Source organism: Parus major, chromosome 1A (genome assembly GCF_001522545.3).
Source record: "Parus major isolate Abel chromosome 1A, Parus_major1.1, whole genome shotgun sequence".
Taxonomy (NCBI): domain Eukaryota; kingdom Metazoa; phylum Chordata; class Aves; order Passeriformes; family Paridae; genus Parus; species Parus major.
This window is the reverse complement of record NC_031773.1, coordinates 37,533,497-37,556,778: the sequence shown is the minus strand read 5'-3', so window position 1 is coordinate 37,556,778 and position 23,282 is coordinate 37,533,497. Positions and strand designations below refer to the sequence as shown.

The following is a 23,282-nucleotide window of genomic DNA, read 5'->3' as shown; positions in this document are numbered from 1 at the left end:
AGGAAGCACTAAAAACAGCTCCAGATTCTAACTGATATTGCATGCTGAGAGACCTTTGTAGATATTTGTCTATCACAAAACAAAGAGCAGTATCACAGTGACAATAACAACAGCTAGGGCAGAATTTACAGTATTCATATTTTTCAGGCTTTAACCACAGTCTATTTAGATATCATTATGATGTTGGATACCAGCTTTGCGCATAGGTTTTTAAATAACACTAACAATATTTACCATCTGGACAGTAACAGCCATCTAAACAGTGCAGATTGCTGCCAAGACAATCTTTTTCAAATGTGCAAGTTGGTGGACAACAACTGATACAGTCACGGTGAACAAAGGTGTCTTCACACTTCTCAGCTTAAAAAAAAAACACATGATATATTGAACATTAGTGCAATTTCTCTTTCCATGCTGGAAAACATTGCTGTCAAATAAACATTGTGCTGTTCTTCTGGTATAGGCAGGTAATCAGATCAAGTGGATGTTCTAGAGGAGTTTTAACTGATGAGCTATGGTGAAGCTCTTGTCAATATTTAAGTCTTTCTTCAGCAAATCCTTGTATCATCTGTCCAAAATAAACTATAGCTTCTGTGACAGGGAAACATACCCATATCTCAGCTAGTTCTAAGCCTTGTGCATGAAACTGAGCTGCAATTGATGGGTGGTAGTGATAACAAGAAGGAGCTGGATTAACTAAATTAATTCTGTTACAGGGCCAGTTGAGGCTGAAAGGTCTTCTGTGACAAAGACCAACAACAGATCTCCACAGATGTCTCTTTGTCCTAGAACATGATCAGCACACATGATGTTTCAAGAAACCCACAGAAACATGAATTTTGTGTGGATCTAAATCATAGCACAATGGCATTAAAATATTCCTCTAGCAAGTCATTGACTTCACTGTTTGCTAGGAAGAGTGAAACTGGCTGATCAGCTTGAGTATCAGGTTTGAGTTTTACAAGGAAAAATATTGTCAAGATGGAATACTTGAACGGAGTACATGGGATATCTCAAAGGTCACGTAGCATGCTTTATTAAAGAGTCTTACTACAGGCAGGAAAGTCATCCCTCCAGTCCCGCACCGGGGACCCAGCGTGAGAGCATGCTCTAGCGTACTCTGTCACTGCCCTGCAGTATGTTTCATCGTCATCCACTCTGAAATGATAAATAAAAGAATAATCAAGGAACACAAATCCTGTCTACAAATTTCTGCCTTATGAGACGGCACCAGATATTTCACACATAGCTGACACCACTTGGTCATAAAGGCACGTAGGGAACATATAAAAAAAGAATAAACTATACTGAATATACCATTGCGGTTTTATCATTTGATCTCACAAGAAGTTATTTAATTTTAATATTACAACAAGGAATAAAACCACTAGTCCATTATTTTTAAAAAGGGCTGCTTGAAGTGAAAGAGAAATAGGACCTTTTCGTGAAGACAGTGGACAACTCAGCACTCTCAAGATCCCCATCTCAGGCCTCTCCCTCCTGCATGATGGAGAAACTCTGACCTACACTGATAAAAGACTTTCTGGTTCAAGTGAGAACTTCAAGTCTCCAATTACCTTGAATTTAGATGAGAAGAACCTTATTAGTGGTCTTCTGATCTTGTGTTGAAGTTCTCAGAGCCAGAAGTATTATCCACTGAATACTGTGGACAGGCTCAGGGATTTACAGCACAGCCTTGGGCAAAGACAGTATTTCTGCCTTAGTCTATACAGAAGGAGCTGTATAGTGCATTTTTGCCAGAATCAAGTAAAAAGACATTCATTAATGTTTAGGCAAGTTCAAATTTCATCCAGATGTAAGTCACATGTGGTGAAATACCACCAAACTTTTGTTACTATGAAAGTTGAACTTGCAACATTTACTGTGGAAGATTTGATGCCAAAATAAACTAGTCATAAACATAACATTTCTATTATAAGCATGTTTATGACAGATCAACTGAGTTTGCCTCTCAACACACAGGATCATGCTTCTAAAATTAATTGTCTTAAGAATATGTTATATTATGTTTGTGTTCTGCTTTCAACACATCTATTATCAAATCAAACACCACTATACTCTGTTACAGTGATCAGTCTCCCCCACTCTCTTTATCTAATCCAATTAAATGGGTCTTAATAGGAAGAATACTTGGCCTATACTATGGCCACACAAAAAGCCTTCATAAACTGACACTAAGCCACAAGAAGAGAGGTCTCTTTTATAAACAAAATAAGCCTCGATTAATTAAATTCTGAGACACACATACTTCAAGGTTTTTAACATTCACAAAATTCACATGAACACACATCAGATTGTTCACAAAAAATCCAACACTCCTTAACACCCCAGCACTGATTCAATACCCTACTTGAAAAAACTAGTTTTCATTATTCTTCAAAAGTCACAGTAAATTCCTGAGTTACACAGAGACTCTACAGAGGCAACTCATCTCTTTTCTGAGCAATATCAATGTTTGCCTACAAACACAAATTCTTCCATCTTCACTCTACGGTAAAATCAGAAAACTAAACATTCATCTGAAATTAAAAAGTAGTAATGGATTTTACTGAGCGATCTTTATGTTTAGTTTTGTGATCCTTTCTGTGTGTTTTTGATTAAACTGGTGATACTCTGAGAATTATATACTCTGCAAAAAATCCTCTTATTTCTGACAATTACTTCTTCATTTGAAAACCTTACTAAAAAGAAAATGGTACATTGCCCAATTATCTCTTCAATTACTGCAGTGTAAGTTTAACTTGAATGACAAGAACTAATCAGGAGTCTGGAGAGCTCAGGGAAAAATACCAGGTTGCCTACAGTGCCAGCATCTGAGGGGGTGTGACTCCCACCAAAGCGAATGAGCTGAATTTCTTTTGGCAGCTCTGAATTAAAATAAATGGCACCATTTTGTAAAAATTCTACTAATTTGAATGATAGTGGTTACTCATAAAAAAAACAGTCCAGCTGTCTGAAAACTGGCCCAGCTCCCCCAGTATTGTTGAGGTTTCTTCCTAGTATCATCTCTGTGTAGTTCTGTTTCAGGGCCTCCAGATACAAGTTTCATGGGTTTTTTGTGACTAGCAGCTCATCTTATGTCATGAGTGATGCTCCATGAATTTACCTTCCACTTATTTGTCTAGTGTTTCCTTGAATCTATGTAGGCCTTTAGCAATCAAAATATCCCTTGTCAGACTTGTTCTGTGCCCTTTGTTCCCACACAAATCACCCCCTGAGAAACCCCGTCTCTTTCATTTTGAACTTGGTTCTTCCCAACTTCCCTCAGTGTTCTTGCATTCTGGTCCCACACAAAAGACTGAGCATTCATTTCATATGTCAAGATCAAATACACAAGAATTCCAGTACTTTACCTGCAAAGATCATTCATACAGCTTGAAATATAAGAATACGGATCTATACTTTCATGACAGCTGAGAAAAGGAAACTGTAGGAATATTTGGCACTTGAAGAATATGTCCTGTGCATTAAGGAGAATCAGTAAACGGAAGTTAGCCAAAACTTTCTGAACAGGCATCATTCTCTTTAGCTTTGTTTCCCCAATCTAAGGTCCTTTATATCCCCATTAAAATTTGAGCATGGTGCTGTCTCAATTTACTATTATATCCCTTTCATTATTCTTCCTAAAATTTGTCCTCTATACCTTGGCCTGCTTGACTGCATGCTGGTCCTAAACCACCTGAGATGAAAAAGTGTGAAATTACCAAGAAAAGCATTTTATGTCAATGTAGTAGCTGACCTGCAACTATTTCTGCAGTATTTCACAGTCACTAAAATAATGAGGTGTAAGATGCCAGAACTGGAAACTGAGCCCAAGTTTAATGCAGTAATGAAGAGCTCTGCCAGCAGACTGGTGCCACTTGGCACATCCAATCTGAGCCTTTGTACTTTTAAGCAAAACGTATGAAGAACTTCAGGCACTCCCTAGCAACAGCCCTAATCTGAATCTTTCCCAAAGCCTCAATGCATTCAAGGCTTTTTCAACATTGTGTATATTGTTAGATTCTTGTACCAGCAGTAGCAGGGAATATTAAGAAAATAGATGCATACATATGCATGGATCTATGTATATACATAAAATATAAATACTTTACCTCAGTGGATTCTGCATTGGCTGAGCAAGGACTGGAAAAATCCGAGGCAGTAGGGACACAAGTTATATCATCTGAGGCTTGCACAGCCCAGCTATTTGCAAATTCAGCAATGTCTTCTGTATATTCACCAACTGCATAAAAACATTGGGAGAGCAACAATTAAAAAATTCTCAGCACAAAAACATAAAACAGCAATTTACATCATGAGTCATAAAGAAAAATAATAACTTTCTTCTTTATTTCAGGTTGTACTTTACACTACACTTAAATAAAAATATTGAAAAATACATGACAAGCTGTTGGCTTGAGTTATTTTAAGTGCAATAGCTGATAATTTCATAACAAATATGCACATAGTGACAAGTGTAAGGCATTGAATACTTAAGAAATAAGATATTTCTTTGAAGCAATTGAAGTCTTTCATCATGTTTCACAAAGGTCAGTTAGTGCTATTATCTCCCTCCTTTTCCCTTATTGTGGAAGAGCCCTACAACACGCACTCACGAGATGCCCAGCTCTCCTCACAGCATGAACATGGGAGAATTAATGAACAAGATGCATGACTGGAAGTCATGGCAACAGGCTTAGATACACAAACATACAAGAAGGTTGGCAGTAAAAAAAACAGACACAAAATTTCCATATACTAGCAGCAAGAACTAAATTTTACATTTCCTCTGCATTCTTAATTAGTTTTAAAAGGGAATATTGCCTCCACTTTGAAGAATCTGACATTAATTGTCTATGCTATGCTATGGTTATCTATATCTATACACAACTAGGAGACAAGATGTTGAAATGAAATCATCTAGAGGGTTTTTCCTTTTCACAGAGCTGTACTATAGAAAACGTAATCTAACTTCTAGCACAAGAGATACAAAGTTGGACACTGCAATGTGGAAAGCCACAAAGCACACTAATGAGAGATATATACTTGGATCTCCATAAATAAATTCCTATAAGCTTCTAACCTTCAGTCTGTTTTACTTATAAGTGACGGAGACTTAAAATGTTTCTTCCTCTCTGACAGAGTAGTTCTTTCTGCAGAAAACCCTTCCCAAACATAAAAGGCTGGAATTTGATCTGGAGGTGAACCTGTCGATTATACTCTTCTTCTATTAAAATATTAAAAATATTTTATGTACTTTTTTACATGGCTTAAAAAAAAACTTCTAAGTCTTTAAAAAATACCACAAAATAAAATCATTGTCCCTGAAACAGTTCTATACACAGATACAGTCTTGCTTATTAAAGCAATACAAAGATGACATTAAAGGTGAAGATAAGGAAACAGAAAATGAGGGGTTTTTTAAACTGTACTTTGAAATGGAATATGATATGCCTCTTAGCAGCTTATTTATTTAAGCATTACAAATAATGAGCATTTGGACACAGGAAGACTCAGGATAGATGTAAGAGCTACCTTTACACTACTCAGGGAAGTAGTTTAGCTGGGAGAGAGAAATCATTATATCAAATGATTGATAAGATTTAGAAATTCTTAGAAAAATGTTGCAGCTTGGATCTGAATTAGCAATCTGTTCTTGTAAAGATCTCAGAATTTCATGCTTTGAATTTTCACAGTCAAGTCACCATTTATACAGCTGGTTCAATATTAAAGTGATTAATTTGTCTCTCAGTTATAAACTGCAATAATGCTATCATTTCTGATAAAGAAAAATGCTAGATGTAATTATCATGGTGAAAAAATTTAGCTCTGAAAATAAAGACAGGTATGAGATGGAAATCTTTTATAACAGATAATGCATCTAAAGATACTGAAATTACTGAATTTGAAAGATCACATGAATTCTTTATTTCCTCCAAATATTACTTTTCTCTATTATTACACATCAGCAGACTAAACTAATTATTAAGCATACTGTACTCTGGTGTGCAGAAGTCACTGCACAAAATCTACTGCTCTTATGGCAGAAAAGATATAAAAAATTTATACTACAGCAGATTTTTAAGGACTCTGTAAAGATAGGTATAATGAGCATTCCTTCCCTGAGAAAGTTTAAAAGCTCCACTACCAACCATTGAAAACAGGGAAAAAAATTACTGTGGGACACCTTTTGTGATTTGAGAACATGCAGAGCCATTGGACTAGATTCTCTCAGCAGTTAATGGTAACAGTAAGATAATCTTATTTTGTTTGTATAAGAGAGTGAGAAAAACCCTCACATTTTCAAGCTTGTTCTTGTTCTTTTTTTTTTGTTCTTTTTTTATTCACATTAGTTTCAAGTAGGACAAAAGTCCCCATGAAGTCCTCCCTACCTAGGTTACAGAATACAAGTTTAAAATCTTCTCTCTGCCTCAGACACAGCACAAAGCAGCTCCTCATCCCTGAGGGTAGTCAGAAGCCCATAGTCCACCAGACCAGCAAGAGATACAAGGAACTCCCAGGAAACAGCCTGGAAATTTACTTATTTCAACTAGGATTATTATGATGCTGCTATAAAAGAATGACTCAAGATGTTGCTCTTCCCTCCATCTTTAAACACAGAGAAAACCATAAATATTTGTTTATGTATTTATTATTTGAAGGTATTTTTGTCAGCTAGGATAAACACACCCCAAGTGCTTTGCTGAGAAAGATGCTTAAATGCACATATAAATACTTTCTTGAACTAGGACCTTTGCATCTTTAATGAAGAAGAGAAGTAAAAGTAGAGCAGATATACTATTTTACTGAAATAACTGACACAGGACTGCCTTTTTCCATCATTATATTTATACAGCACTGTATTTTAAATGAACATGGAAACTGTTCACACAAAGGATAAGCTATTTACTTACTATTTTGAAGTATCAGGTCATCATATTTATTGCCATTAAAATTTCCACAAAGGCCACAAGATTTTCCCTTATGATCTTCTGTCAGCTTAATATAAATACCAGAGTTTCCATCCCAAGCAAGAGAAAAACCAAAGGTAGTCTTCACCAGAATATAGTCAGCCAGTCTCTCAATGAAAGCATTTCCAACTGTCTGAGGCAATATTAATCTGGAAAAATATAGTCTACATCAAAGATCTCGGATGAGATGAGATGAGGTTCATGTTAGAAAAATACCACATCACCTTCTAAACCAAAAAACACTTTTTCCTGGGTGTACACAAGTCACTCCATTCAATTCATCGTCATGTTTTTACTATCTTATGTTTACTTCTCTGTATCAACCATCAAAAATTAGTGCTTTCTGTTGTATACACCTATCAGTTGTACAAATTAGAGGCTTGAAAGAATATTGCATCTTTACTTTCAAAGCCTAGCACACCACATTGAGGAATACTTGAGTTCACCAGCACGCTGCATTAGGCAAGGAGCTATTTGGTGCTATGGCCACCAGCAGCCCTTCTGAGCACTGGGTCACCACTGGCTTAGACATCTGCAAATGGAGAAACTTGCAGTACAGAAAATACCACTGACAAAAAAGTTGTAGCTCTTCCTCCTTTAGTGAAAGACCACTGGACAATAATAAGCACAGATCTATTCCTGGTCTTCCAAAGTTGTTCTGTTGGGTTGAACAGTATCACCATAGCGACCATTCTCAGATACTAAAGGCATTACACAGGGGATGGCAAAAGCCCCTCAACAACTTCCTTAAAATTTCTGTACTTTATCTACCAGTGAAATATACTTATGATAGTCTTAGGCACATCTTTTTACCTATGAAAAGAAAGCTAAATTTGGAGGTTTGATGTAACTCAGAGATATTTTGTAGAGCTTTTGCCCCAAAGGGGCTCAAGATCTTTGTTTTAACCAATTCAGACTCATCTAAAAGAAGATCATGTCTTATATTAATTATAGTTACCAATAATAAATAATGATAGCCTTGTCACAATGCTGTCAGGATACACCAGGGATTAGCTGGGACTGGCTGACACAGACTTTGTAAAAAGCAGAGTGAATGATTGTTAGGTTACAGATGAGAAGCTGAACACAATAAATGCAGGGAGTGTATTCTATCCCCACTCAGGTATTACATCAGTACTGTTACAGCTGCTCACACTAGAGTTCTATCAGCCCAAATACAACAAGGGATCAATAGAGGTTCAGAACAAATTGATTTATCTGGATTTTGAAAGAAGCATCCGTTTCCCAAACTCCAGATTATCTTTTTGCAATAAAATATTAAAACTCACCATTAGAACACTTACCTGATTCCATTTTTTCTTACTTCATGTCCTGAAATCATTATTTCTTCTTGGTTTGAAAAAAATAAGCTGATGGACCTATGACAAGTATATACTGAGCCATAACAGTGAGGACTGTTATGAACCTTTGAGGGAAAAAATAGACACAAAATAAGAATAAATGCTTGCCCTCAATAATTTTGCATAATTTTTATTAAATTCATTTATATATTTAAAATTTTTATGCTCTATTTACTGAAAGAAGTTTACAAATAAATACCTAGAATATTACAAAGGCACAATGACAAAGATATGCAAAACTCAAACTTCACACTACACAATACTTCTGAGAAATAGAGCAACTGTTTAATAGTGCATGCCATCATAGGCCAGTGGTCTAAATACTAGCGAGCTAGCTTATAGAGGCCAAAGCAGGAGCTTGTTACTTGCACTGAAAAAACACCCCTATTTCTCTGTTTCTAGAGATCTGATCTATAAAACAGGATTACAAACCAATACAGAACCTCAGTGTAATAGCAGCACTCTCCCTGCCAGCTGAGACTGGTACTAGCTTAACTGCAGCATGCCCTCCGCAACCACTCAGGATTTCCTGAGATTTTGAAGTGCTCCCACGGATTACAGCAGGCATCTAAATTACATGGATCTGTTAAAATCCATTTTGCACTGGCTTTCCAGCACTGCTAATGGAGAAGGGCAGACTTTACTGAAGTGTGCTTCTCTACAGCATAATGAGCCAGGGGATTGGTTCAGTCACATATCAACTTACCTTGCTTGAATACAGTACTCTCAGGACTTGAAAACTGTGGGTTCATGTTTGAGCAAAACTTACACAGTTTTCATTAATCTCAGTGGGAATGAGCCACCCAAACCTGCAGGATGTCCTATAGTGCTTCAAAAGCCTATGAGCTCATTTTAGACATCACTGAAGAGAGAGAGGAATGTGTTTTGAATCTTAGATGCCTACCATTGCCCAGATTAAAATACAGACAGAGTTTAGATAGCTCAAATATGACTTCTGTTACTGTGTGTGTTATCATTCCCTGGGAAGGATGGGAATTCCATTACCAGTTTACTGTAATGCTGTGAAGCATTTAATGTAATGCTGTGAATGCACCGTAATTGCAGTGCTGTGAAGCTAAATAAAGTTGTAATTGGGAACATTTTACCAACATAGTGATGAAGGCTGTAAATGTAACTGTTTTGAAGAAAATATCTGTGAGTAAACACATATAGTGCTCATGAATACTTGAATGAATCTTCTTCAGACTGGAATCTGGAAGTAAAAACCAGTTACTGTTTCTTTGGGTGAAATAAACTAAACCAGGAAAAGCATTAGGAATTTTTACATGTATAAAGATAATCATATTAAAGACAACATAAAAGTTATTAGCCCTAGCAGATGGTTTCTATGTAAACCTGTCCCAAGACAGAAAAACAATAAAGGAAAATCAAAATAATTCTTATGTGTTCTTCTCTTGAGGACGGATTATTAAAGCCAGAAGGACCATAATGTTAGGATTTGGCATGGATTTTTTCTCTCCATTGCCCAGTCAGTCTACAGTCTCACATTACTTATGACTATGCTGAGTAAACATTTTCAGTTTTTAGTAAAACATTACATTAGTTCCAGCAATTGAATAGAACCTTCTCTCTTTCCAGAGCCACTGGAATACACTGGCATATTGATTCCAGATTTTAATATAATCTTGGACTTCACTACAGCACTTTCTGAAAACCTTTTAGAGGTCACAGCTGCATACAGAACCCAAATAATTAAAATGAAATTGTGAAAGGCGACTGTAACAGGGTCTCTCTGTAACTTAAGTAGGTAGAAATGCCAGTTTTAATGGTAGATTTATCTTCACTAAGTGCTGTTATCTGAGGGGAAGAAGAGGTCATCTGTTTATAATTAAGAACAGTCCTCAGAGCAGAAATCAGCATCTAGCTCTGCCCTTATATCTTTGACCACTCTATGCACACGGGCTCAAAATGAGGACCTCTCTTGTCGCTTCTTCCCTGCCCAATTAGCACCAATCCCAACCATTGTGAATAAGGTAATGTAATGGCATTGTATCCTCTCCCCACAGTAACCACTAGCCTGACAAACAGGGCATCTATCTTCTAAGAGGGTATAGGGTTGAACTCTCCCTGACCCACAGTCATTAACCATGGACAGTCAGCAATTGGAAGAAATTACTAAAAAGAGAGCTTTCCATACACAGGTCAAGATGAAGCTTTTGAGCTGTTAATCTTATCTGCATGACGTAGAGGCAATCCAAAATTAGAATGCAAATCCCTGGAGGGGACAAGACAGGGAAAAAATCCCATTGGCCAGGGAGGCAGATCCTTATAGCGTGCCAATAGCTGTGAATTAGTGTTCCTTGCTAGTAGGCAAGTGATAGCTGTCTGCACTTTACTCAGCAACTCAATGTTTTTACAGCCTGATAACTGAAGTTTATTGAAGTTTCTGGGGTCTGGTTTAAAACCCACTTTTGGCCCCGGAAGGGAGAGAGCAGAAATCCCATTAAGGATCGGAGGAGTAAAAAGTACTATTTTTAATATGCTGACTCTTTTGATTATAATTTCATCAGTATTTTGAGTTATTGCACGTAGGTTTAGGCTTTTCCAGAAGTTTTCCACATTTTCACAGTTTTATATTTAAGTAATTAATGCCCAGTTTGGTACATTTATTGTCTCTCTACTTATTTTACTTATTTATTTTATATTTACTTACATACTAATTTCCAGGGCATGTTTACATACTTACCCAAACAGTATACTGGGGTTCCAGAGTACTGCAGTCTTTTGCAAATATATAGGAGCAATTTCCTGGGAAGTAGTAGTAGATGCCATCAAAAGTTTCAAAATTATACTGTCCCCATGATTTGCAAATTCCATCTCGGTCCTTACCAGTGTTAGGTACTGAAGAGAACACACTGAGTTTACAAAGCATGGTCATCAAAAATTAGCAAGTACAAAAGATAAACTTATGTCTTCAACTTTAAATAAAGTCAGCACTCTTTTTTAATCTTAAATATGCAGTTTTAGCCATGTGAAATCACCATTAGGTTTTTTATTTGCTTCAGTGGAGACATTTTAATTACAAGTAGAGGCAAGAGATTTAGATATTCTGCACATCCTGGAAGACAACAGTTGATCCCTACACACAGTAGATTACAGAAACTAATGTATTTAAATAGTGGGTAATTTAATTTGCAATAAGCCACTGCTTGTTAAAAGAAATTAAGAAATGCAGTGTTTTTTTGGTTATTCAGCTAACTATAAAAAAAGCTGTCTGGTTACTGATCTACTAGACAATGGTCTATCTGTTGTGGTATCTATATATCATTACAGCCCAAGAGCTGGAATGTAGGCATTTCTGATGTTGCTTTCTATATGTCCCTAATGCAAATAATTTTAATCCTCCTAGCTACTGGCCAAAAGAGAGAGGCCTGCTACAGAATAATCCAAAATATGCTGGTATCAGTATATTTTTCAAAATCTGTATCCTAAATCTCCTTGAAAGCTGACACCAAACTATTTTGACCCAAAAAAACTTACCAATTTGGCACCTGCTTCCTTGAGCCTGAAATAACTGGCAGTCACAGTCACCTGCCTCTGTGCAGGCTGCTCCATTAAGGCACTCCTGGGGACATGAGCCTGTAAGTAAGCATTCCAGCCTTTTAGTAGATAAAGTATTTTGCACACAGGCTGAGAGATCGCAGCTAAATTCTTTTATTGTTAAATCGAGAGCCGCTATACTAGCTGAGAAAATTAACCAACAGCTATCTCCATTTTTTAACGTATGCTTAATTTTATCCTTCGTGTTCCTTGGTTAAAAGAGAAGCAAGGTTCTCATTCGGTTTGAGACTCATAAACTAACAAAGGAGCAAAAGGTCAACCTCCTCCAAGCAAACAAAAGGTCAAGTTCCCATGTAAAGAAATCAAATCCCAGTCCTGCTGATCTCAAAATATACAGGACACAGATCATTCTAATTCACTAAATTCAGCATAATTTATACATATATTCAGCTTCTCCCTCCTAAACATTACTGCAAATGGCACATTCAGTTTATGAACAGGCCAGAATATATATTTTAGAGAGTCAAAACCAGTCTTAAACAACCTTCCCCACGTGCTAAAAAACAGTCAGCTGAAAGGTTATTTCTACTTCAGAGGTGACTGGAGTCAGAGACTTTAGATTCCATGGGAATGGCTTGTTTTGTGTTATAATTAGTAATCTTTTTCCAAAAGCAGTTACATTAAATGGTTTTATAGTCTGTTTGAAAGCTAAGACCTCCTTGTCCTTTACTAATCATTCATTGAGTTGGGTCTAAATCATTATTCCCCAAAAGTGGAAAAGAAAGCTAGTCCCAAAGCAAAACTTCACCAGTTATTACACATGGTTGCTTGCTTTCTTGGAGTAGGAGTAAGACTCTACATACATACAAAAGCTTCCAATGTTTCTGATGGAAATTTAAAAAGCATCGCAAAAGGCAGGAAGTAAATGAAATAAACAGGCCCTTCCACTCCCATTGAGGCACAGCAAAGCTGCTAGTGATATTAAATGGGAAAAAAAATGGGACCTTTACTCTAAAGGTACACAGAAGCTACCAGTGGTTAGGAATACCATCCATCATTGTGAAAATTCCTTTCCATGCTTAGCTTGGAATTTTTTCCATTTAAGAACTGCTTTCCAAATATACATAGGTACTCTGAAAATACCAACAAAGTGAAAACTATTGTTCCTATAACAGCACTAATGGGGAAATACTTTGTTGTTCTTAGAATTTTGAGTTGTAAAATTTCATATATTCATTTACATAGAAAACTGCAAAAGAAGTCACCTGCCCAGGCATTTTCCAAGAAGGATAGCAAAATTCCAACTGAAGCTGCATACAGTGAACTTTTCTGTAAACAATTTCTGTAACTTGAGCCTGCTTTACATGTTTGTCCAATGCTTAAATTCCTACAGGAGCAGCTTCATGCTCATTGCCTGAGTATTCCTTTCTCTTTGCATAACCAGTTATAAACCTCTCTGACAGACTTCCATCCTCTGACAAGACCAGAAAAAAAGTGGCAGAAATGAAAATTTGTAATCAAGCTAAACTTTAAAAAAACCCCAAAATCTCAAAAGATTGGTTTCATTAGCTGTTCAGATTTGGTTGTAAGGCCTTATTTTGAAAGCACAATTTTAACCGATTTCTTTTTCGATATTTAACATGGATAAAATGAGAAAATGAGACAGGACAGAGTTTTGTAGGGACATGAAGAAGAGGGCTTCCACAGCCCATGGTAACACAGGGGAGGACAGCAGCATTTTCAGGGCTCTCTCCTCCTGCAGGTGAGGAGCACAGCACTGACCTCCTGGTGGACTTCGCATCAGGGCCCCATGATGGTGCAACCGAGAGGCAGCTTGAACCTGTCAGAGAAACATAAGAGCAAAATTAGGGTGTTTGTGGTTTATAAATTAATTGATAAAAGCCTGAGGCCTTGCACTCAAACACTGGGTTGGGACTTTTAATACAGAAGAGTAATTTGCATCTCAGCCAGTGCATGGCACAGTCATGCATGCTGCTGGAGGGATTGTGCCTGGGAAGGAGAAGCACAGTGGCTTTTGAGGAGATGGGAAAGATACATCTGCTATGTGAGATCACTACTGGCTTGTCATCCATGCCCTCCAGTTCCAGTAAATCACCAAGGTTCTACATGGGAAGTTTTGCATTTATATTTCACTCAAATAACCATACTCTTCATAGTTGAAGAGCTCTTTCTATTGCTTCTGCTCCCCTGACTCATGCTCTGTGCTGCACCCTGATCATCCCACTATGGCAAATCTAGCTGCAATGGATTTTGTGTTCGCCTTGACATCGTTCAGAATTGCATTTTGGTTCATCCCAAACAAAAGAGAAAGCTGATCTCTTTTCTAGGAGATCTTCCTTTTTAAGAACAGGGAGCCTCACACTATGAGGAAGCCCTGCATCTGGGCCAGCATTCTGACACTAAAGTTTGTTACATCACATTTTCCCTTCCAAGAACTGATCCCATTCCAGACTGAAAGTACTCTGGGGCTTTTGCCCCCACTAGTCTGACTGGAAAGTTTACCAGGATGAAGTGCCGAGTACTTAAATATTTCCCGCTTACATTTATTCACGGCCAGTTTAAATCCCTTCCTTTATAAATCTGGTCCTTTTTGCTTAAATAGCTCTTCTTCCCTCTGTTTTTTATTTATTTCTTATCTGATGTTCTATGAAAAAGCAGTTACCTTTGTCCAGCCCCCACAGACTTAAGTGCCAGCCTTCACCTGCTCAACTAAGTGAAGAAACTTTTTAGTCTTTGTTTGTACACTTATTTCTTTCTTCCCTCCTGACTCCACTCATTCTCCACATCTCAAGTTGGAATTGATTGATCCCAAAGTTAACAACAGTGTGCAAGGAACATTTTAGGGTTAGTCTTGCCAATACGTCTTACAATGACACAAAAATCTCCCTTTTCCAAATGGAAATATGCTGTGGGATGCTTCCAAGTAGTACAATCTGCTTAAAATCAACCTGAAATAGATTTCATTGAATCACCACTTGGAAGGCTCCCTGCACCAAAATTATTCCTGATGCCCATGGTAGCTGCAGAGGGTCCCTTCCCTCCCTGCACAATAAGATCCATTTCCATTTTTCCTGATAGCGACTCCACGCTGCCCGCCTCAGAAAAGCTGTTTTTGGCCTTTGCATCATTTTGCAGAGTGCTCTTGTTGCAACAGCACCTCCCTGCCAAGGGCCCTCCAAGAGCACCTCCACAGTCCTGCTTCTCCCAGAGGCTTGACTCCCCTTAGTGTAGTGCTTCCCAGCAGCTGCCTTCTGACTCGGTAGTGGCACACAGATCTTACAGGTCTTGGAGAAAATCACCCCTGGTTCGGCTGCAGGCTCCCTGAAACACCCCAAGGAGGGACCTCCTCTGGCTTCCTGCCTACCCCTTTCAAAGGGGTCATAACCCTTGGCTGGGCTCCATAACCCAAGTGTGTACAAGTGGGGGAAGAAGATTCCTCTATTTAGGATTGAATTTCAGTACAACATTGCTGGGATGCAGCACTGAAGCAGCGTGGGGTCAGGGCGATGGGAACCAGGGCTGGGCCAGAGCCGCCAGGGCTCCATGTCCAGGAGAGAGCCTTGCCAATGGCACTGCCATTGTGCCTCTCACAAACACAAACAGCTTTCCACGTCCTGTTCACCCCCACAAAAGACAGAGATGTCCTGGGTTTATTTCCTGTGGTGTGTGTCAGTCGGCTCGGCAGGGCAGGTCGCTCACTGGGTGCTTTGCTGAAGGAGAATGAAGGCATTAGGCCACAGCTCAGGCGGGGTGAGCAGGTGGGGAGTAGCTGCTCCTCCTCACTGTCCTCCTGTTACTGCAGCCCATCTTCCCACAAAGGGTCATTTGTAAGGATGGCAAAGGCACAGAGCAGAAAAGGGAGGAGGGTTTCCCCACCCTCCTGCTTTTGGAGGTATAACCTACCTCGGCTGTTACAAGATCTCTTTTCTGTCGAGTTGCATTAGACTCATTTCTGGAAGAAAACAAAAAGGATCTTGTATTATCAAAGGTCCCTGGAGCAACCTGAATAAGCAAGTCCCCAGAGAGAAGTGTTTCTCTCTGATTACTATCACTTTATCAAAGAGGTCTTTCTTGGGTTAACATTTAAAAAGGTGATTCTTTTCTCTTTTTTTCTTTTTTTTTTTTTTTTTGGCCGTGTCTCATTTTACAGAATTGGACAGCACTCCAATCTCTGCTTGCACAGGGAGGTACCTAGAGCATTGGGGAGACATAAATAGGCAAAACAGACTTACACAACAAGATACAAAATTGTAAACCAGCTTCACATTTACTTCATGCCGCATGTCAGTGGCTACAAATTCCCCAGAGTGTTGCTTGAATATGCTCTGATGGTACTTTTGATAGCAAGAGATGACTCTCCAGCTGGAGCCGACTTTAATTTGTGATTAAGTTTAGAAGCAAGGGCATCAAACTATAAAACACAGTTCTATCAACACTCCATGATGCCATATCATTTGACATGCCTGTGTGTCCCCTGGATGTATTAGAAGTCATGAGACACACAAAGCTACATCCAACTTGATGCCTTCATTGAAATTGATGGCATAGATCCCATTTAATTCAATGGGATCAGGAACATTGCCTAGTTTGGGTTTTGTTTGGATTTCAGCTTCTATGTGAAAATTTGTATTGAAAATGTTTATTTTAAGGCTGTATAGCACTTACTTCTCTGTGCTTCAAATAGCAGCTAGGATTTTATTATGCAGTTAAAACTGTAGATGGATACTCATTTAATGTATTTTTCCAGTTGTGAAATCATGATCTCATGCTGTTTTCATTCCATTATTCCTCTAAGCTTTCTCAAGACCATAGAAACATCATTTTTCATAAGGACCTCCATTTTTCAAACAGGGGACACATGCCCTTTGCGTAAATACTTGGAAATGAGTTGTAAACATTTTGAAAGTGTGTTCTACATCCAACCTACATGTAGATGACATTTTACACATTGAATTCAATGTGTAAAATTCAATGTCTATATTTTACTTTCTAACTTGCACTGCATTGCACTTGCTCATTCTTATTATGTTTGTAGGACTTGGCAAATAAGGAATAAAAACTTACCTCAAAGTTCTTCTCAAAACAGAAAGCTTGCAATAAGATCCTGTAGATTAAAAAATCATGAAGGTAAACATTTTTTTCTACAGCATCACTCTGCCCTTGGCAAGCAATGTCAAGTTTAAAACCACATTATTGAATTTTAGGGTTTAACAATCCCAAGTTTTCCAGGGCAACTTTGTACAAACTCTGCATCCAAGGAATGTAGCACTATATGCACTCCTTCCTAAGAATTTGATTCTCTCATACAGTCTTCTCCTGCAGGTTTTCATGGTTGTAATTCTGGTACATGCTACCATGAAGAAGTGAAAATAGTTCATAATGCTTTAGAGGCTCAGAACAAAAAAAAAAACAAAAAAAAAAAAAAAAAAACCACACATAAAAAAATAGAACAGGTAAACAGGTAAAATAGAACAGGTACTCAGAGCTTTCCAGAATCAAACCTCCAGGGTTATAATACCTTTCTGACTGTTGTTTGTAAGACTCAATTGTAAATATTTTTAAATGAGTCCATGCTTAAAACAAGCCAGCAAATAAACAAAGCCAAACAAAATCACAAAAAAAACTTTTTATGTTACATTAGAAATCTTTATAATTGTAGCAAGAAAACTATCTATAGGATCCAGCTGCATTTTATAGAAAATAAGGTAATTTCTATAATTAGAAGAGCAATTATTTATCCTGGCAGTCTAACAATGTTTAAACAATCTGCAGGTGCATTCAGTTCAAACAAAATCTTACCTCACCGAAAATCATTAAATGCTACTCATCTGACAATAATAGCAATAAAGGTAAGAAAGATTTTGTTCATAAATAATTGTATTCTAACAAATTCAGACATAAAAAATGACTCTTAAAAAAGATTTATATTTTAGTTTCTACACCTGTGAAAGAGAATGGTGATATATACTTGTTTAAACTGCATTTACAAATGCCAGCAAGGTTAAAAAAATATGATAGAAATAAGAAGTAGCTGTAATATTAAAATATTTAGACAAATTTTTTGTAAAAATTAGTATTACTACAAAAAAAAATGGAATAAAATTCTTACCTTGCAAAGTGGACAGCAGTGAATGAAGCAAGAATATACTCCATGGTATCATTAAACTGAGCTTTCCTATAATGTTCATTTCAGTTTAAGTTAGAAAAAGGGAATTTATCAAAATTAATGGCTTTGATTATATGGCATCTTACAACTATGTATTTCTACAGCGTGTTGAAATCCTTTAGAGGTTAGATAATTGGACTCATTACTCAAAATAATGCAATGCAAAAGAGGAAGGGAGCAGGAGACATCAAGCTTGGTAGCTACATACAGCTCCAGGAGCTTTGCGAGTGTTGTGTACGACTTCCTGGCTGCATGTCTCTCATTAGCAATGCATGGTAGCTCCTCAGCACAGTCTGTATTAGTTACACTTCCACCAGACCTGCGAGCCTTACTCCCCTGTTGAATTGAATTGGCCCTTTATAACCTAGCAGACAATGACAGAAATGTTGCCATGTCATGGTGGTTTGAGAGATCCTTCTGTCGTCACACACCTTTGTGTGCATTGAGGCTTGAGTTGAGGGCTATTCTCTGCTCCTTAGTACAGCAAAATAATTTTGCAAGACACTGAAATAATACCACTGTATAAATTATAACTGCATGATTTTACATATTAATATATTGGTTTTTTTCTGTCCCGGAAGGAGAGAGATGAACTTCTATTAAATAATACATCTGGCTTTTTAAGAATATTCTGGGTATAGATTGCTTATAGCACAGAAGAAGGCTTCTCAGAGGATAATTATATTTTAGTTTTAATAAATCATGTTATGAAAATTTTGTATTAGGAAAAAGGAGAAAGAATTCAACAGGGCCAAAGGGTTTCATTTCTAATTATTGTTAAAATATAAAAACATAATTTTACCAAAATTAAAAATTATCATGATTTAAAATAAAAGTCCCTTGCCTGCTTTACCATAATGTAAATAGAATCATTGAAAAGCACGGCTTTAAAAACACAAATAATGCTACTTGAAATTGCTGATGTTCATTTTATTTTGCAAAGCCTACCTTTTGCCTACCCTCCATTCTTCCTGGGAGGCGCTTTGTGAGACCCTCTGAGCATGCTGCAGAAAGAGTGGTTGGACCCAAGTAAAACTCAGAAGTTGATGACCTCTCTTGGGTAAAAAGTTCTCCCACCCTTTCTTCTAGACTTTTCTCTTTCCTGCTCCCCAGATGGACATGAGAAAGCAAATGAAAACTCAGCCAAGTTATCCAAGCATGGACAAGGACAAAACCCTGTGTCCACACAGCAGCCAACAGCACTGTTGAAGGTTTGGGATCACTGATGGCACAAGGGTACTTATTGCAAACTGATGCGTAGCACTACACTCTGTGTGGAGTATTTAAGAAGTATCTTAAATATCTTACTGTTGGATCTGAGAAGCTGACATTCCTGTAGTTGCATTTCAAGAGCATTTTTTCGCTTTGTTTTTACTTCTGACTGGCCTTGGGCTGTTCCCATGGATTGGCTGTCTACAGCTGGACAGCATCTCTCAGCTCAGTTGCACCTGAAGTATGCAATCCAAAACCACTCCACACCACAAACAGAAGCAAAAGAAGTGATTTCCTATGTCATAGGGACACATTGATGTAGTCATTCACAGACTTTGAACCCTTATGTAAGAACTTATAGAAAACAGACTTTCACTATCTCATAAACCTACTGCCAAGACTGCTCTCAAGATGAAACCAAGTATTACATCTTCCAAATTTCATCATGAGTCTCTGTCACCTTACTGTCAAGCTCGTTGAAGTCTGGTTCAGAAAGTGTTCAAAACTCAGGCTCTTTTGAGAAATCTGATCTGGGATTCCTCCCTTTCTCAAGACTATTTCTCACCATACTTCATATGCAGTTTCACAACTAAGTTATTGTTATATTAATAGAAATGAACTCTTTTGGTTTAACAGAAAAAAAAAATCTATCCAAAATAGCTTTTTTGTGAGTTTTGTTTGGTTTTGTGGGCTTTTTTAAACAATTTTTCAATAGCAAAGTTGATATATGTAGTATTTCCCAGTTGTTTAATTTCTAATATTTAAAAATAGGCCAAGCCTTATTAGCTGCAAAGGAACTTTGCAAGAGTTAAAGCAATAGGCTTCATAAAGTTTAGACATCTCAGCCCAAAGCAAGGTAGGAAACAGCTAAGTCCCAAGTGCATTAAGGATGTCAGCTAAGGAAAAAGAATTATCCAGCCAACTACACTGAACTGTAACTGTAAGGAGGACTATATTGAGATTAAAAAAATCAAATCAAATTATATCAAGGCAACAAAACATGTTATCTACGCAAGTATTAGAATACTCCCAGACTGGCACTACTGAAAAACTTGAACAGAAAAAAATGCACTAGAAAATAATTTCTTTTGTAAGAAAACAAGCACAACACGGAACACACTTGTCCACACTTTAAAAATGCCAGTGTTACATTTCTAAATTACAGATGTTTTCTTCAAAAGTAAAATTTAAATATTCCAATAGTAATATATTTGTACATTTAAGTCAAGATAAATTTTCTATAAATTTTCCAGCATGATGTTTGAGAGGACTTAAATATATAGAGGTCACAACATTCATCAGGATTATAAACAACTGATAACAATTGCTTTCTATGAAATGGGCACAAGATTACCCTGGTTTGAAAGTTGGCCCATTGTCATTAACAAAATATGGTATTTTCAATGAAGAATTCAAGTGAGGCCACATTTTGTTGTGCACAGATGATCTTCCTAAGGATTAGCTTTGGTGAAACTAATGAAAGAGATGGACAACACGAGGCTGGGGGCATTTTCTCTTTTCTGAGAACCATCTCCCAAGCCGCTCAAGAACCTTCCTAATGGTTTGAAGATCAAACTCTCACTATTTCTTTGGGGATGCGTTTCTCTGTCCAGAGTGGATGCTCAATGACAAGTGCTTGATTACCATCGCTGCAGAATCAGAACACGAGGAAAGGAGACATTTTTACAAACACATTCAAACTTTACAGTGGTTAGTTTCCCAATGAAGTTAAGCCCTCTAGTGGGTGATCAGTAAGGAACCTCTTAGAATAAAAATTTTCAGCTATCCAGGCAGACGGCAGTCCAATTCTACAAACATTCCTCATTTAGAAAGCAAGTGTGTGATAATGACATCACTCTGCAGGATTAATGGGGCATTTTTATAGGATTAGAGTTCCGTTCAGAAAGCATTTTTATTATGTTAAGAGTCTTCTGGTTTAAGAACTGGCATGCAGATACCATCTCTGAATATATTAGTAGCAATGCAAGTTTTATTTTCAGTCTTTCTACAAAAGAACAGCAAAACAATAATCCCCAATTGTTACAAGCTGTTCTGTGAGCAGAAAAACAGATCCATCAGGCTTCCTCATAATGGTGAAATCTACCCCTAAGGTTACTGGCATCATGTCTTCCATCTCCCCCTGCCTCATTAAGTTTCACACCACAACTTTGCACAATTTTGCATCATCTCTTTTCCTCTCCATCCCACAGATCTAACAGCCAGACAAGAATCAGCTTTGGACAAGCCACAGCACAGAGTACGTATGTGCCAACTGGCAGGCCAGGAAGCATTTCCTAAGCAATGAGTGAGCCATTACTTTTCAGTCACACAGCCAAGCAACTAGAGACTATTTTCCCTCAGCTGAAGCTAATTAACATCAAGACACAAGTCTTCATAAAACTCATAGGAATTAGAGCGATCAAAATGAAAAGTTAGCTCTGCATAGCATCTTTCCCTTGGAAAACCAAGCCAGGAGGCTGAGCATGGTGATTTTCAGCAGCCCAGGAGCTTAGAGTGCAGGAAAGGGGGACTCAGGATAGCAGATCATGCATCTTGCCAAAGAAGAATCTGGGATGGAGTATCCCATTTGCTTTGTGTAAAACCAAATAATCCTGGTATGTAAACTGGTGATAGAACATACTACACTCCCCTTTGCTTCAACAGAAGCATGAGAGGTTTGAATACGAGCATTGCACTTCTATTCAAATCATGGAATGCGGTCATTTTGTGGCAGAAACTGACAGCTAAAATGGAGAGATGGATGCAGAATTCCTTTTTTAGAAGGAATTTGTTTGCTACACATTTAACTCTTGAGTAACTCTGAGTACACTCTTCTACTAAAAAAGCAGCGATCTCATGACAAATTCTTAGCATTAATAAGAAGCTGTAAGCATGTTTTATTAAACTAGAGCAACAGGGTGGATTTTACCATTCATTCCAATTCTCCAACACACAAAGGAAGCTGGCTTAACTTTGTGTTGACTGGGTACACTGAGAAAAATCTCCCATTAAGCAAATGAGAATAACATGCTAAGAGAAAGCCCAATAAAAATCTCAAGCACCAAGTTGCCCCTATGACAATCCCAGCACTGCCATACAAACATACAGAGGCATTAAAATACCAGGTTTGGAGAGCAAGCAGTAGCTGGGCTCTATGTCCAGCATTTCTTCCACTTCCACTCCAAACTGGTTTACAAGCACAGGAAACAGCTCAGGGCTGTACTCACACCAGTTGGGTCAGTTTGTATCCACAGCCTCACTCCCTTAATTGCACCTCTTCCGAAGGACAGAATGAGTCTTCCAAAGACTCTTGATGGCTCATCCCACATTTCCTCAGAATTTCTGTCCCTGGGTAAACAGACAGGAACTAAAACGTCCCCTACATTTAATATGCACATCCTGTAGCCAAATTTTTGAAAATTACTTTTCAACTCACTTTTTTCACCCTTTCTTCCTCCAAGGCTTTCAAATTGCCTCACCTAGCTCATAACATAAGCAGTTACTCCTCTGGGCTTGTACTGTGTACTTCAACATGTGGTTGAAGGATTAATTCCTCAGACCTAATCTTAAAATAAAAAAATCTTGATTTATTTTTCTAAAATACTATATTGAAGTATTTTAAGTTTCCTACATTTAGATGTACCAGCCCAGGGTTCAGTCTCTGCATTTTCTGGTAACACAAGAGTTAACACACCTCCCCTCCCCTGCCCCTGTAATTACTTTGGTTTTGACAACTACCATATAGGCAAAGACTGAAATTGTCCATGAACCACTCTGTTGTTTCATGTGCCTGCAAAATCCAGGATTTGAGACTTATGTTTGGATAACCACACATTCCTCAACAGAAGCTTTTCTTTACTCCTAAAACCCTACCTACCTATCCAGAGTTACTATGAAAGGATAAAAAAACAATTGCCATCAACCCTCTGGTTCTACTGTAATACAAATAAATCCCTTTGTGTATCAATTTAACACACAGTGAAAAAATCTATTCACTCACTCAAGAAAAGGCAATTTAGAAACATG

At 37.7% G+C, this 23,282-nt stretch overlaps 1 protein-coding gene across 5 annotated transcripts in view; it reads right to left on the bottom strand.

The window, feature by feature from the left end:
* Nucleotides 1-18,279, bottom strand: part of OTOGL (otogelin like) — a 90,922-nt gene extending 72,643 nt beyond the window's left edge. For all 5 annotated transcript variants that reach the window (XR_001521842.1, XM_015629218.1, XM_015629220.1 and 2 more), the window contains exons 1-12: nt 17,988-18,279; nt 16,943-16,982; nt 15,782-15,830; nt 13,640-13,697; nt 11,837-11,935; nt 11,043-11,197; nt 8,279-8,400; nt 6,918-7,123; nt 4,116-4,246; nt 3,375-3,481; nt 1,052-1,158; nt 235-360 (exon numbers count right to left, since the gene is read on the bottom strand). Coding sequence is in view for 4 of the 5 variants with exons in the window: in XM_015629218.1 (XP_015484704.1) it covers nt 235-360; nt 1,052-1,158; nt 3,375-3,481; nt 4,116-4,246; nt 6,918-7,123; nt 8,279-8,400; nt 11,043-11,197; nt 11,837-11,935; nt 13,640-13,697; nt 15,782-15,830; nt 16,943-16,982; nt 17,988-18,066 (1,279 nt within the window). In the remaining variant the exon portion in view is untranslated. The remainder of the gene's footprint in view (nt 1-234; nt 361-1,051; nt 1,159-3,374; nt 3,482-4,115; nt 4,247-6,917; nt 7,124-8,278; nt 8,401-11,042; nt 11,198-11,836; nt 11,936-13,639; nt 13,698-15,781; nt 15,831-16,942; nt 16,983-17,987) is intronic.
* Nucleotides 18,280-23,282: the final 5,003 nt, after the last annotated feature.